General features: G+C 48.7%; 1 protein-coding gene across 1 annotated transcript in view; it reads right to left on the reverse strand.

The window, feature by feature from the left end:
• Positions 1-15,637, reverse strand: part of LOC138742261 (unconventional myosin-VIIa-like) — a 187,835-nt gene that overhangs the window by 107,961 nt on the left and 64,237 nt on the right. Inside the window, exons 15-16 of the mRNA XM_069896399.1 lie at positions 6,852-7,025; positions 5,864-6,022 (exon numbers count right to left, since the gene is read on the reverse strand). Coding sequence (XP_069752500.1) covers positions 5,864-6,022; positions 6,852-7,025 — 333 coding nt within the window. The remainder of the gene's footprint in view (positions 1-5,863; positions 6,023-6,851; positions 7,026-15,637) is intronic.

The raw sequence follows: 15,637 nt of genomic DNA on the forward strand, positions 1-15,637 counted from the left end.
GAGGGGAGCAGGTCAAACAGATGATGACCAGGCTGGTAAGGGGTCTTTCAGGATGTTGACTGCTCTGCTGAGGCAGCGAGAGCTGTATACATCCTCCAAAGAGGGCAGTGAGCAGCCGATCAACTTCTGGACCGTACTGATGACCCTCTGAAGGTCCCTACTGAGCAGCTGGCAAGCCATGTCGGAATGCAGTAAGCCAGCACACTCTCAATAGAGCAGTGATAGAAAGACACCAGCAGTTTCTCCTGCAGTTTGACCTTCCTGAGAACCCCCAGGGCATGAAGTCGCTGTTGTGCCTTTTTAAATACTGCTATGGTATTGGTCATCCAAGAGTGATCTTCAGCCAAGTGTGTACCACCTGAAAGCAGTGACCCTTTCCACGCAGTCCCCATTGATGTATAACGGGTGTGGATCTCTACTATTCTTTCTGAAGTCTATTATGTTCTTTTGTTTTTGAGGAGTTCAAGACAAGATTGTTCTCTGAACACCACATTGACAGTCTTTGGACTCCATCCCTGTAGGCTATCTTGTCTCCTCTTGAAACAAGTCCAACCACAAGGACTTGATAGATGGTAACAGGTAGAGACTTTGCCATATCATAGTTTAAGAAGAACCTCCATTTTCCCCAACAGTCCAAATCTGCAAGGTGAAGCTTGCGAAAGGCCACTTACAAGGCCCAGCGCCCTGAACTTCCCACTAACTGCAGAGTGGTATTGGTGCTTCATGGCTGAAATCAGTACCAGAGACAGAACAGGGAACAAGTGGAAACTGAACTGAAACGGACTGAAAGAGGATGTGGGATAATGAGGTTTGTTAGAATAAAACACAAGTGACAAAATAATGAACCACAAGCGAATTGCTGCAAAAACTTATTTCGTTCATGCAAGTCCCATAGCCTATGTAATTATTAATGCATCTGTGATAAGACGCATCTTCACAAAAGAGGAAGACATTTTAATCACTTGATCCCTTTTTGCAACAAACCGACCCTTGTCACCTTTCTGTGGAATCAAGCTCTCCCTTCTAAATGAATCATACTCACTATTCACCTCATGCACCTGAACTCTGACCCAAGCCCAGCTGACGACGATTCACTTGGGAATTACCAAAGGCTGGTTTGCAGGTGCAACAGGTAATCGAGAAGGCAAATGGATTGTTGGCCCTTCATTGCTCGAGGGATTGAATTAAAGAGAAGGGAGGTCCTGTTGCAAGTATACAGGTGAGGCTGCACCTGGAGTACTGGGTGCAGTTCTGGTCTCCATACTTGAGAAAGGACAGATTGGCTTTGGAGGTTCACCAGGTTGATTATGGAGATGAAGGGTTTAGCCCATGAGGAGAGATTGAGTTCTCTAGGACTGGACTCACAAGTTTAGGATGAAGGGGGATCTTATATGTAAAAAGATAAAAAATAACTGATAATGGAGAAGCAGGGAAGTTGTTTCCACTGGTAGGTGAGACGAGAACCAGGGGTCATACCCTAAACATTCGGGGACTAGATTTAAGACAGATATGACAAAGAGCTGCTTTTCCCATAGTTATGAATCTGTAGAATTCTCTGCCCAAGGAAGCAATTGAGGCTGCCTAATTGAAGTTCAAGTTTATTATCATCTAGCCCCTTTTCCACTGGTATCCCAGTTAATTGACCGTGCAGTGTCCTAGGATAGGAAGCACTTTGTGCCATTAACTGGGACACAACACATCCCCGGGGATCAGAGTGTTCTACCTTCAATGGGAAATGGGTGACTTTCTGCTGTCCCTTATCCACTGGTTTTATCAGCACGCCGGCATCAGCAAATGCCGAGGGTATGAGTAGGGGTAGAGGCAGTTAATCCTCAATGTGAAATGATGACATTTGATGCCGGTGTTCGGACAATGTTCCTTTTCCACTGGACCCTGTCCTAATAAATTCCCAGTTAATTCCTGAGACAGGGTGCCAGTGGGAAAGGATCTATCTGATTGTACATATGCAACCTGAGAAAACAGCGTCTCTTCATACCATGATGCTCACACAGTACATAATGACAACATAAATAATCAAAATAAAAATATAGAAATATGTGGTGGAACAACCACTATACTGGCCGCACTCCTACCGGCCTACTGCAGGGGGCAACCAATGTAGCGGCAGGTAGGCAACCTGGGAAGCTGGCCCCACCTGTCAATCATCGGCCCGTATAAAGACTCGAGCTGGCCCCTTTGGGGGACAGTCAGACACGTGGAGCCAGTAAAGATACTAAGGCTAATTAAAGCCTGTGGACTTTATGTCAGAATCATTCGCACAGCAGAACTCAAAATATTTGAGATGATTTACAGTTTTACACTGTTAAAGGATCAATCAAGCCTGAAGCTATTTCCCAGCTTGGCAGTGATATTGATGTTCCTGTACCACCTTCTTGATGGCAATTGGTTTAAAACATCATGCACCAAGTGAAAAGGGTCTTCTATAATTCCTTGAGCCCTTCTTAAGCAACGTTCCCAGTAAATGTCATCAACAGAGGAAAGGGAGGCCTCTGTAATGCTCTCTACTGTTTTGTAGACTTCCAGATTGGTGTTTGGCAGCTACCACACCACGCAATGATGCGGACAGACAGGATACTCCCAATTGTGCTCCTGTAAAAGGTTGTCAAGAGGGGGGGCTGGAAGCCTTGCCCTTCTCAGCTTCCTTCAGAAGTGTAGGCGCTGCTGCACCTTCCTCTCTAATGAGGAGGTCTTATGAGTCCAGGATAGGTTGTCCTTTAAATGAGCACCTCGTGCCCTTTGCTCTCTCAACAACTGAGCCATTGATGCCTCGTGGAGAGTGGTCAACCTTCGTCCTCCGGAAGTCCGCAATCACCTCTCTTGTCTTGTCCATATCGAGACTCAGGTTGCTGTTCTTGCACCATTTTACAAGCCTCTTTGTAATGCATCTTATCACTGTTTGATGATAAGGCCAACTATTGTGGTATCATCGGCAAATTCGATGATTCTCTTAGAATTGAGTATGGCAGTACAGTTGTGAGTCATCATTGTGAATATTTATGACATCTAGATTTTTGGACAGTAGGTGAACTGAGGGTTATGGGCAAAGGCCAGGTAGGTGCACCTGAATCCACAGAAATGGCAGTGCTGCCAGAGCTGCCGTAATGGTGGAGCTGGGAGAGCAAAGACACTGTGCTGCTCCAAAGGCCCCAACTGCCCAGTCCTAATGCCGACGGCTCTGTGCAGGCTTTAAGCGGGATGCTAGAGGGGTGTTTGCAAGTAAAACCCTGTAATCATGGGGATTATGCCCAAGATGGCAGCGTCTGTGCTGGCAGCAGCTACATGAGTTGGCAGACTCCAGCGAGCAGCGGACCGGCGCAGGTCATCTGAAATGGGGAGATGACGTTACGGGATGGCGACCGTGGCAGCAGACCAGCAAGGGACTCAGCAGTGGGAAGACCCACTGCAGGTGACGTGGTCAGTGGACCTGCATGGGCTATGGGCTGCTGGAGACTGGTCATTGGAGCCAGGGTTCAAAAGGGTGCTGAGGGCAAGGAGGGCTCCCGAAGGGCCACTGGAAGGTTCCTAATTGTGTTGGAGATCAGGTAGTCGACAAATCGAATAGGAGCCTGTGCAGCTGCAGAGGATGCGGGAATGTTGGAAGCAAATCCACGGGCACCCAGTGACCCTGAAGGGACTCTCTGTTTCTCTTTCTCCTATTGTTAGGGGAGCCAGGCTCAAGGCAGCTCTTGTTTGGCTTACGGCAGACAAATGTTAAAGTATATCATGTATGCCACATCTTTAATGCTTTGTCACGTGGTAATAAAAGGAACCTTAGTGGAGTAGGCACTACAGGCTCTGATTTCTTATATTTTCAAGGCATAGAAACATCCTTGGTCAGTCCCCCAGTGAGATCTAGAACCTGAAAAGCAGATGTGTGCCCATACTAACATGAAACACTGGTTTGTTACTGTAATCTGAGAACACCAAGCCACTGCTGCAGATCAAATCACAGGGACAAGAGGAAGGTAAGGTCCCGTATTGAGTCTTGGGGGGTGAAGGAGTCTGGGCTGAGAGCGCAGTCAGGGAGATGTGGTCCAGAAAACAACTGGATTTTGTCCGCTCAGGCGCACATATTCAGTTGATTAGTTCTAAGTTCAAGGCCGATGAGTGGTTGTGGGGGGGGGGGGGGGGGGTGGGGAGGTAAAGACTATTATGGAGCTACATAGCAAGGAAACAGGCGCTTTGGGCCAACTCCTCCATGCCGACCAAATTGTCTACCTGAACTAGTCCCATATGTATCTGCTCCCCTCAAAATCTATGTACCTGTGTAAATGTCTTTTAAGCATCAGAATTATTTCCACCCCTCCACTTCCTCAGGCAGCCTGTTCCATGGATGGGCAGCAATGTGGAGTTGATGTTACAATCCATTCTGATCATCATTATACTGAATTGGTGGCGGGGGTGGGGGTGGGTGGGAAGGCTGGGTGGAAGCTTGAGGGGCTGAATAGTGTACTCCTCCAAATTTCCATGCAGGAGAGAGGGAGTTGTTTATGAGGGTGTTGTCGATGAGGGAGTACACAATGTGGGGGATAATTCTCATTGGTGGGCCTAGGCAGTGAATCTAGAGTGTTGGAGAGCGGAGGGATTGAGGAGTACGAGTACAAAGTACCTCGAAAATGGTGTCACAAGTAAATAAAGGTGGCATGCTTGGTGGCATGCTTGGCAATGCGGTTAGTGCAACGCCTTTACTGCGGCAGAGATCGGGACCGGACCAGGGTTCGAATCCCGCGCTGTCTGTACGTTCTCCCAGTGTCTGTGTGGGTTTCCCTCGGGGGCACCAGTTTCTAGCCACCATTCAAAAAATATACCGGAGCTATAGGTTAATGGGGTCGTGGGCTCGTGGGCTGAAATGGCCTGTTACCGTGCTGTATGCCTAAATTTAAATTTAAAATAAGGTCGTCAAATAGGTTTTCAGCACATTGGCCTTCATCAGAGTATAGAAGGTGGAAGGTCATATTGCAGTTGTACAAGACGTTGGTAAGGCCCTGCTTTAAGTACTGTGCTCATTTCTGGTCACCATGCTGCAGGAAAGATGCCGTCAAGCTGGAGAGGGTGAGAGAAGATTTAAGAGGATGTTGTCTGGAGCTGGAGGGGACCTGAGGTGTAGGGAGAGGTAGAGCAGGCTAGGGCTTTATTCCTTGGGGTGTAGGAGGATGAGGGTGATCTCATGGAGATATAACAAAATCACAAAAGGCATAGATCAGTGAACACTTTAGATGGTCTCAGCTTCCCCTTCTAAAGAAGATAACCCTGAGCAGGAGAGGAGGGTCAAATTTCCTCAGTCAATCCTCATGTCCCTATATCTCTGGGCATCTTTCACTGGGGGGGGGGGGGGGGGGGGGGAGGGTGACTTTTTTTTCAGTCACACATTATCCCTTCACAGCTATTTCTAGGGGGTTGGATCCTCCTCTGGTTCCCCTCTTGCCCAGATTTCTTGATCCACCCCATGTCAAGATCCACTATCCACACCACATCGTTCTTTCTACATCTGGCCTTCCTAATATTCTGGCTGTGATCCTTTATGATTTTTGTGCGGAAACCTGTTTATTCCTGGTATTCCACTTCTCACGTTTCATCGGAGGTCATTCAGTCCATTGAATTCAAGCCTCTTCATTTCCTTTCAAATTACCTTTTCTCCCCCAATTTTCTTGCCACCTGTTGGACACTGGGGGATATCTTAGTCACCAATGGACTTTCCAGCACCCTCCATGGCTCCTTCTCGTTCTTTACCGTTCCATGCAAGGCCCCCCCCCCCACCCCCATCTTGGGATATTTGATCAATATTAACTAACTCCACATTAACCCTCAAAGAAAATTCAGGCAAGCGATTGAGGGAACTCACCTCTGTGTTCTGCCACAAAGACGATCCCATTGTTATCTTGTATTTTTGCACAAAATCTTGGAAGGTGTAGCGTATGGGATAACCTGACTTGCGGATTCGGATAGTCTCCCTCATTCCAGAATATCGCAGCTGCTTGATGCACAGCTCCCGGTCAAAGAGCTGGGTGGAGTAAGAACTGGAGATTAAACCCCACACAATGGAGAGCACAAATTTGAAGAAGTTTGTTATCAAAATGGAAGGCTTTATAGGATATACTGCAATGTGATAAAGGTTTACCATGAGGTAGATCAATGGTTGCACAATCCTATTCCCACATTGCCCCGTTCCTGGACCCCATCCTCTCCACTCTATCCATGATTGGCCCAGCTTGGCAGTCCCCATGCCAGTATTACAGAGATCCAGTATTCCACGTTGGGACAAAGAGGCCCTACAACTGCAATACCACACCTGGATGTGCAGATCCATCACTCCACACCTGGATGTGTAGAACCATCATTCTACATCTGGATGTGCAGACCCATTACCACACCTGGATGTGTTGAACCATCAATCTATATCTGGATGTGTATACCCATTACCACATCTGGATGTGTAGAACCATCAATCTATATCTGGATATGTATACCCATTACCACACCTGGATGTGTAGAACCATCAATCTATATCTGGATTTGTATACCCATTACCACATCTGGAATTGTAGACCCATTACCACACTAGGATGTGTAGAACCATCAATCTACATCCATATGTGTAGACCCATCACCATATCTGGATATGTAGACCAATTGCTCCATATCTGGATGTGTGGACCCATCACTCCACATCTGGATGGGTAAATCTATTCCCACATCTAAATATGTGGACCCATCATTCCATTTCTGGAAACTGGGTCCCTGTGCAGAGGCTGGACACTCTCACACTATGGGATTAAGCCCAGAGACCCTTGAATTCTGGGTCTGGACCCCCATATCCCATGTTCTCCTACCAGAGGTTTCTTGTACTCATTGGGTTTGATGCAACGGATAAAGAAGGGCTGACAAGCTCTCAGGATTTTCATCAGGTTGTCCAGCGACTGTTTGAACTGGCTGCTGAGTGTAGGGAGACGCTTGTGGCTGTCGGATGCCTGTAGGATGGATGTTCGGTAAACATCACTGGGCTTCTGAAAGAAGAGAAGAAATCAATTCATTGGTGCTCCTGTACGTTCTATACAATCCTGGGACCCAATTCATTAAATAACTGAGCACTTTCTTTATTGGTGGAATTCCCTGCAAAGGGAAGCAGTAGAGGCTGCCTCATTAAATGTATTTAAGACACAAATAGACAATTTTTTGAATGGTAGGAGAATGAAGGGTATGGGGGACATGCAGGTAAGTGAAGCTACACCCACCAGACAGATCAATCATGATCATATCGAATGGAGGAGCAGGCTTGTGCTATGTTCTTATGAGTGGGCAGTGAGGTGGGACACAATGGGCTCTCTAAATCTGTGGGAGGCCTTGTGTTCAGGCTAATTTAAGGGCCAATATATGGAAGAATGGAACAAACTGAGGGGTAGACCTGCCTTGCTGGAGTTGTTGCTGAGGCAATACATCACACCCAGCTGGCCTGACTCTGCAGTAGGTCCCACACACCCTGAGATACCTGTGGAAATAGCAGAATGGGCAATATTGGCTAGAGAGGACAGAGTGAAGTCAGTCGGGGAAATTCTGCACCAGCCACACAGCAGCAGGTGGAGTTCAGACATGGAAAACAATGACACAGAGCATGGGATAGGAAAAGGATGGAGAGGGTGGAGAGTGGGGATGGAAGACAGAGGAGAGCGGGGATGGAAGAGGGAGGAGAGCGGGGACGGGAGAGGGAGTAGAGTGGGGATGGGAATGGGAGGAGAGCTGGGACGGGAGAGGGAGGAGAGTGGGCTTAGGAGAGTGGGGTTGGGAGACGGTGGAGAGTGGGGATGGGAGAAGGTGGAGAATGGGGATGGGAGAAGGTGGAGATTGGGGATGGGAGAGGGTGGAGAATGGGGACGGGAGATGGTGGAGAATGGAGATGGGAGAGGGTGGAGAGTAGGGATGGAAGAGGTTGGAGAGTGGGGATGGAAGTGGTTGGAGAGTGAGAATGTCAGAGGGAAGGGAGTGGGAATGGGAAAGGTGGCGTGTGCGGATGGGAGAGGGTGGAGAGTGGGGATGGGAGAGGGAGAAAAGTGGGATTGGGAGGGTGAGTAGTGTGTGGATGGTTGAGGGTGGAGAATAGGGTTGGGAGAGGGTGGAGTATGGGCATGGGAGAGGGGTGACTGGGGTTGGGAGAGGGTGGAGAGTAGGGATGGAAGAGTGTGGAGTTAGGGAATGGTAGAGGGTGGAGTGTGTTAATGGAAGAGGGAGGAGAGTGGAAATAGGAGAGGGAGGAGAGTGGGGACGGAAGGGTGAGGACAGTGGGGATGGAATAGGGTGTAGAGTTGGGAAGGAAGAGGGTGGAGAATGGGAATGGGAGAGGGAGGAGAGTGGGAATGGCAGAGGTGGAGTGTGGGGATGGGAGAGGGTGGAGAGTGGGGTTGGGAGAGGGTGGAGAGCGGGGATGGGAGAGGGTAGAGTGTGGAGATGGGAGAGGGTGGAGTGTGGGAATGGAACAGGGTGTAGTGTGGGAATGGAAGAGGGTGGAGTGTTGGAATGGAAGAGAGAGGAGAGTGGGAATCGGAGAGGGAGGAGAATGGGAATGGAAGAGGGTCGAGAGTGTGGATGGCCCAAAGTGGAGAGCAGGGATGGGTGGAGAGTGGGGATGGGAGAGGGTGGAGTGTGGGAATGGAAGAGGGAGGAGAGTGGGAATGGGAGAGGGTGGAGAGCTAGACTGGGAGAAGGCGGAAGAATGGGGATGGGAGAGGGTGGAGAGTGGGAATGGAAGAGGGTGGAGAGTGGGAATGGAAGAGGGTGGAGAGTGGGAATGGGAGAAGGTGGAGAGCGGGGATGGGAGAGGGTGGAGAGTGGGGATGGGAGGGGGTGGAGAACGGGGATAGGTGGAGAGTGGGAATGGGAGAGGTTGGAGAGTGGGGATGGGAGAGGGTGGAGAATGGGGATGGGAGAGGGTGGAGAATGGGGATGGGAGATGGTGGAGAATGGGGATGGGAGAGGGATAAAAGTGGGACTGGGAGGGTGAGTAGTGTGTGGATGGTTGAGGGTGGAGAATAGGGTTGGGAGAGGGTGGAGTATGGGCATGGGAGAGGGGTGACTGGGGTTGGGAGAGGGTGGAGAGTAGGGATGGAAGAGTGTGGAGTTAGGGAATGGAAGAGGGTGGAGTGTGTGAATGGAAGAGGGAGGAGAGTGGAAATAGGAGAGGGAGGAGAGTGGGGACGGAAGGGTGAGGACAGTGGGGATGGAATAGGGTGTAGAGTTGGGAAGGAAGAGGGTGGAGAGTGGGAATGGGAGAGGGAGGAGAGTGGGAATGGCAGAGGTGGAGTGTGGGGATGGGAGAGGGTGGAGAGTGGGGTTGGGAGAGGGTGGAGAGCGGGGATGGGAGAGGGTAGAGTGTGGAGATGGGAGAGGGTGGAGTGTGGGAATGGAACAGGGTGTAGTGTGGGAATGGAAGAGGGTGGAGTGTTGGAATGGAAGAGGGAGGAGAGTGGGAAACGGAGAGGGAGGAGAATGGGAATGGAAGAGGGTCGAGAGTGTGGATGGCAGAAAGTGGAGAGCAGGGATGGGTGGAGAGTGGGGATGGGAGAGGGTGGAGAGTGGGGTTGGGAGAGGGTGGAGAGTGGGGATGGGAGGGGGTGGAGAGTGGGGTTGGGAGAGGGTGGAGAGCGGGGATGGGAGAGGGTAGAGTGTGGGGTTTGAAGTGGTTGGAGAGTGGGAATGCCAGAGGGAAATGGGTGGGAATGGGAGAGGTGGCGTGTGGGGATGGAAGAGGGAGGAAAGTGGGATTGGGAGGGTGCATAGTGTGTGGATGGTAGAGGGTGGAGAATAGGGTTGGGAGAGGGTGGAGAGTGGGGTTGGGAGAGGGTGGTGAGTGGGGTTGGGAAAGGGTGGAGAGTAGGGTTGGGAAAGGGTGGAGAGTGGGGTTGGGAGAGGGTGGAGAGTGGAGTTCGGAGAGGGTGGAGAGCAGGGATGGGAGAGGGTGTAGAGTGGGGATGGAAGATGTGGAGTTAGGGAATGGAAGAGGGTGGTGTGGGAATGGAAGAGGGAGGAGAGTGGGAATAGGAGAGGGAGGAGAGTGGGGATGGAAGGGTGAGGAGAGTAGAGATGGAAAGGGTGGAGAGTTGGGAAGGAAGAGGGTGGAGAGTGGGAATGGGAGAGGGAGGAGAGTGGGAATGGCAGAGGTGGAGTGTGGGGATGGGAGAGGGTGGAGAGTGGGGTTGGGAGAGGGTGGAGAGCGGAGATGGGAGAGGGTGGAGTGTGGGACCAGAAGAGAGTGGAGTGTGGGAATGGAAGAGGGTGGAGTGTTGGAATGGAAGAGGGAGGAGAGTGGGAATCGGAAAGGGAGGAGAATGGGAATGGAAGAGGTTCGAGAGTGTGGATGGGAGAAAGTGGAGAGCAGGGATGGGTGGAGAGTGGGGATGTGAGAGGGTGGATCATGGTGATGGGAGAGGCTGGAGAGGGGAGATGGAAGAGGGTGGAGAGTGGCAATAGAAGGGGATTTAGATGGGGGAATAGGGAGGAGAGCGGGGATGGGTGGAGAGAGGGAATGAATGGGAAAGGGAGGAGAGTGGGACTGGGAGAGGTGGAGTGCGGTGATGGGAGAGGGTGGAGAGTGGGACTGGGAGAGGTGGAGTGCGGTGATGGGAGAGGGTGGAGAGTGGGGATGGGAGAGGGTGGAGAGTGGGAATGGGAGAGCGTGGAGAGCAGGAATGGGAGAGGGTGCAGAGTGGGGTTGGGTGAGGGTGGAGAGTGGGGTTTGAAGTGGTTGGAGAGTGGGAATGCCAGAGGGAAATGGGTGGGAATGGGAGAGGTGGCGTGTGGGGATGGAAGAGGGAGGAAAGTGGGATTGGGAGGGTGCATAGTGTGTGGATGGTAGAGGGTGGAGAATAGGGTTGGGAGAGGGTGGAGAGCAGGAATGGGAGAGGGTGCAGAGTGGGATTGGGAGAGGGTGGAGAGTGGGGATGGAAGAGGGAGTAGAGTGGAAATAGGACAAGGGGGAGAGTGGAAATGGGAAAAGGGGGAGAGTGGGGATGGGAGAGGGAGGAGTGTTGGAATGGAAGTGGGAGGAGAGTGGGAATCGGAGAGGGAGGAGAGTAGGGTTGGAAGTGGTTGGAGAGTGGGAATGGCAGAGGGAAAGGGGTGGGAATGGGAGAGGTGGCGTGTGGGGATGGAAGAGGGAGGAAAGTGGGATTGAGAGGGTGAGTAGTGTGTGGATGGTAGAGGGTGGAGAATAGGGTTGGGAGAGGGTGGAGAGTGGGGTTGGGAGAGGGTGGAGAGTAGGGTTGGGAGAGGGTGGAGAGTGGGGTTGGGAGAGGGTGGAGAGTGGAGTTCGGAGAGGGTGGAGAGCAGAGATGGGAGAGGGTGTAGAGTGGGGATGGAAGAGTGTGGAGTTAGGGAATGGAAGAGGGTGGAGTGTGGGAATGGAAGAGGGAGGAGAGTGGGAATAGGAGAGGGAGGAGAGTGGGGATGGAAGGGTGAGGAGAGTGGAGATGGAAAGTGTGGAGAGTTGGGAAGGAAGAGGGTGGAGAGTGGGAATGGGAGAGGGAGGAGAGTGGGAATGGCAGAGGTGGAGTGTGGGGATGGGATAGGGTGGAGAGTGGGGTTGGGAGAGGGTGGAGAGCGGGGATGGAAGAGGGTGGAGTGCGGAGATGGGAGAGGGTGGAGTGTGGGACTGGAAGAGGGTGGAGTGTGGGAATGGAAGAGGGTGGAGTGTTGGAATAGAAGAGGGAGGAGAGTGGGAATCGGAGAGGGAGGAGAATGGGAATGGAAGAGGTTCGAGAGTGTGGATGGGAGAAAGTGGAGAGCAGGGATGGGTGGAGAGTGGGGATGGGAGAGGGTGGATAATGGTGATGGGAGAGGGTGGAGATGGGGGATGGAAGAGGGTGGAGAGTGGCAATAGAATGGGGTTTAGATGGGGTTGGAATAGGGTGGAGAGCGGGGATGGGTGGAGAGAGGAAATGGGAAAGGGAGGAGAGTAGGACTGGGAGAGGTGGAGTGTGGTGATCGGAGAGGGTGGAGAGTGGGGATGTGAGAAAGTGGAGAGCAGGGATGGCTGGAGTGTGGGGTTTGGTGAGGGTGGAGAGTGGGAATGGGAGAGGGTGGAGAGCGGGGATGGGAGAGGGAAGATAGTGGGAATGGGCTAGGTGGAGTGTGGTGATGGGAGAGGATGGAGAGTGGGGATGTGAGAATGTGGAGAGCATGTATGGGTGGAGAGTGGGGTTGGGTGAGGGTGGAGAGTGGGAATGGGAGAGGGTGGTGAGTGCGAATAGAAGAGGGTGCAGAGTGGGAATGGGAGTGTGTGGAGAGAGTGGATGGGAGAAAGTGGAGAGAAGGATTGGAGAGGGTGCAGAGTGGTGTTGGGTGAGGGTGGAGACTGGGGATGTGAGAGGGTGGAGAATGGGGATGGGTGGACAGTGGGGATGGGAGAGGGTGGCAATGGGAGAGGGTGGAGAGAGGGGATGAGAGAGAGAGGAGAGTGGTGATGGGATAGGGTGGAGAGTGGGCATAGGAGAGGGTGGAGAGTTGGAATGGAAGAGGGAGGAGAGTGGGAATGGGAGAGGGAGGAGAGTGGGGATGGAAGGGTGAGGAGAGTGGGGATGGAATAGGGTGGAGAGTTCAGAAGGAAGAGGGTGGACAGTGGGAATGGGAGAGGTGGAGTGTGGGGATGGGAGAGGGTGGAGAGTGGGGTTGGGAGAGGGTGGAGAGTGGGAATTTGAGAGGGTGGAGAGCGTAGATGGGAGAGGGTTGAGTGTGGGAATGGAAGAGGGTGGAGAGTGGAGGAGTCACGTGATGGAGTAGTGGCCGGTCGTGGAACTCCAGCCCTCTCTGGAAAAGTTTTAAAAAAACACAGAAAACACAAAGGCACAAACATAAAAATTAAAATAAAGTGAAAGTAAAGGTGGGAAGAAAATGGCAGCGAAGAAAGAAAAGTCGAAAGCAACGGGAAGAAGAGAAGAAGAAAGGACGTCAGAAGGCCCGCCACGGAGAGAGATGCCCGCTCCCTAAGGTCAGTCGAAGTCCCGAGCTCAGGACTACAAAAATAGCTCGCGGAGCCAAGCAAAAGTGTGCAACCGCGCATGCACGAGACAAAAATAACACTGACGGGAGGGGGGACCAGCTGAGGAGTCGATCTCCACAGCTGAGAATGACAGCTACAACACAACAACAAGAAGAGAACATAGAAAACAACGAGAACAAGAAAGAAGAGAGTAAAAAGAAAACAAGGAAACAACAGATGACCAATCCAGAGGAAGAAGAAGAACATAGAGAAATGGAAGAAGAAAGGAAAGGCAAGACAATGGATATATTTTTTTTAAAGAATATATGGAATCAGTAATAGAATGGCAATCACAAGAATTTAGTGAAATAAAAAGAAGAATTAAAAGTACAGAAGAAAAAATGAATAGATTAGAGATGGTCATGTCAGATATAGGAAAAAGAGTGGACAAGGTGGAAGAACGAGAAACAGCCATAGAAATGGAAGTAGAGGACATAAAAAAGAAATTAGAAGAGTCTAATAAAAAAGTTAAAGAGACACAAGAGCTGTTAGCTCAGAAGATAGATATAATGGAAAATTATAATAGAAGAAATAATATAAAGATAGTGGTCCTTAAGGAAGATGAAGAAGGCAAGAGTATGAGAGAATTTATAAAAGATTGGATCCCCAGGGTCCTCGGAAGACCAGAATTACAGGAAGAAATGTAAATAGAAAGGGCACATAGAACATTAGCCCCTAAACCACAGCCACAACAAAACCAAGATCCATTTTAGTAAAATTCCTAAGATATACAAGAGAAAATATATTGGAGAAAGCAATGAAGAAAATAAGAGAAGACAAAAAGCCACAGGAATACAAAGGTCAAAAAAATTTTTTCTATCCGGACATAAGTTTTGAACTCCTGAAGAAGAGAAAGCGATCTTATGGAAAATAGGACATAAATTTATGCTAAAGTACCCAGTGGTACTTAAAATAATTATTCCAGGGCAGCAAAACAGACTATTCTCGGATCTGGAGGAAGCACGAAAATTTGCAGAACAACTACAAAACAGACAGAGAGATGAAGACATGTAACAAGAGTAAAAATGACCACAAACTATATGTATGTGTATATATGGGTATATATATATATATATATATATATATATGTGTGTACATGAGTGTATCCGTATTTAAAGGAAAATATATAGAGTATAGATAAGAATTAATAAGGGAAAGAAAGGGAAGAGAGGAAGTAAAGAGGGAATTAAGAGAGTGACCTTTGTTATATATGAAAATTAAAATCTTTTCTGGGAGGGGCTGGGTGGGGAGGAGTTACGGTCACTGCGAAATCAGTTGACGCTTGCGAGTGAATTCGCAAATCCAAATGAAGAGGGGAGATGTGGTTGCCCGACAAGGGATAAAGGGCAACTCAGGAAGGGGAGGGGATAGTGGGGTTAAAGAAATTTTAGATAGGAGAATAAAGGAAATGTTTGATGTTTTAGAAATGTTGCCTTATAAAATGTTCAAAACAAGAAAGCAGAAATGGATAAGAAGGAAAGGTGATGATGAGGAAACGGAAAGGAAAGATAAACAAAGTATGAAATGGCTACTTTGAACTATATGACTTTAAATATTAACTGAATACATAACCAAATCAAAAGGAAGAAACTGCTAAATTTACTGAAAAAATAAAAAATTGATATAGCATTCGTGCAAGAAACACATTTAACTGAAATGGAGCACAAGAAATTAAAGAGAGATTGGGTAGGACATGTAACAGCAGCGTCATATAATTCAAAAGCTAGAGGAGTAGCTATATTAATCAGTAAAAATGTACCAATTAAAATAGAAGAGGAAATAATAGATCCAGCAAGGAGATAAGTAATGATAAAATGTCAGATATATTCGGAGTTTTGGAATCTACTCAATGTATATTCACCTAATGAAGAAGATCAAAAATTTATGCAAGATATTTTTTTGAAGATAGCAGACACGCAAGGGAACATACTAATAGGAGTGGATTTCAACCATAATTTGGATTCAAACATGGATAAAACTGGGAAAAAAATTAACAGAAAGAACAAAGTAACCAAATTTATAATTAAATCGATGCAAGAAATGCAACTTTTGGATATATGGAGGAAACAACACCCAAAGGAAAAGGATTATATATATTATTCGCGTAGACATAAAACATACTCAAGAATAGACTTATTCCTGTTATCAGCTCGTATGCAAGACAGAGTAAGAAAAACAGAATATAAAGCTAGAATATTATCGGACCACTCACCCCTGATATTGACAATAGAGTTAGAGGACATCCCTCCAAGAATGTATAGATGGAGATTAAACTCCATGCTACTTAAAAGGCAGGATTTTAGAGAATTCATTGAAAGACAAATTAAAATGTACTTTGAAATAAATACGGAATCAGTGAAAGATAAGTTTATACTATGGGACGCAATGAAAGCGCTCATCAGAGGGCAAATAATAAGTTATGTAACCAAGATGAAGAAGGACTACAATCAGGAAACAGAGCAGTTGGAAAGGGAAATAGCAAATATAGAAAAAGAATTAGCAATGAAGGAAGATACAACTAAAAGAAGAGAATTGGCAGATAAAAAAATAAAATATGAAACACTACAAACATATAAGATGGAGAAGAATATA

This window comes from Narcine bancroftii, chromosome 9 (genome assembly GCF_036971445.1).
Source record: "Narcine bancroftii isolate sNarBan1 chromosome 9, sNarBan1.hap1, whole genome shotgun sequence".
NCBI classification, from domain to species: Eukaryota; Metazoa; Chordata; class Chondrichthyes; order Torpediniformes; family Narcinidae; genus Narcine; species Narcine bancroftii.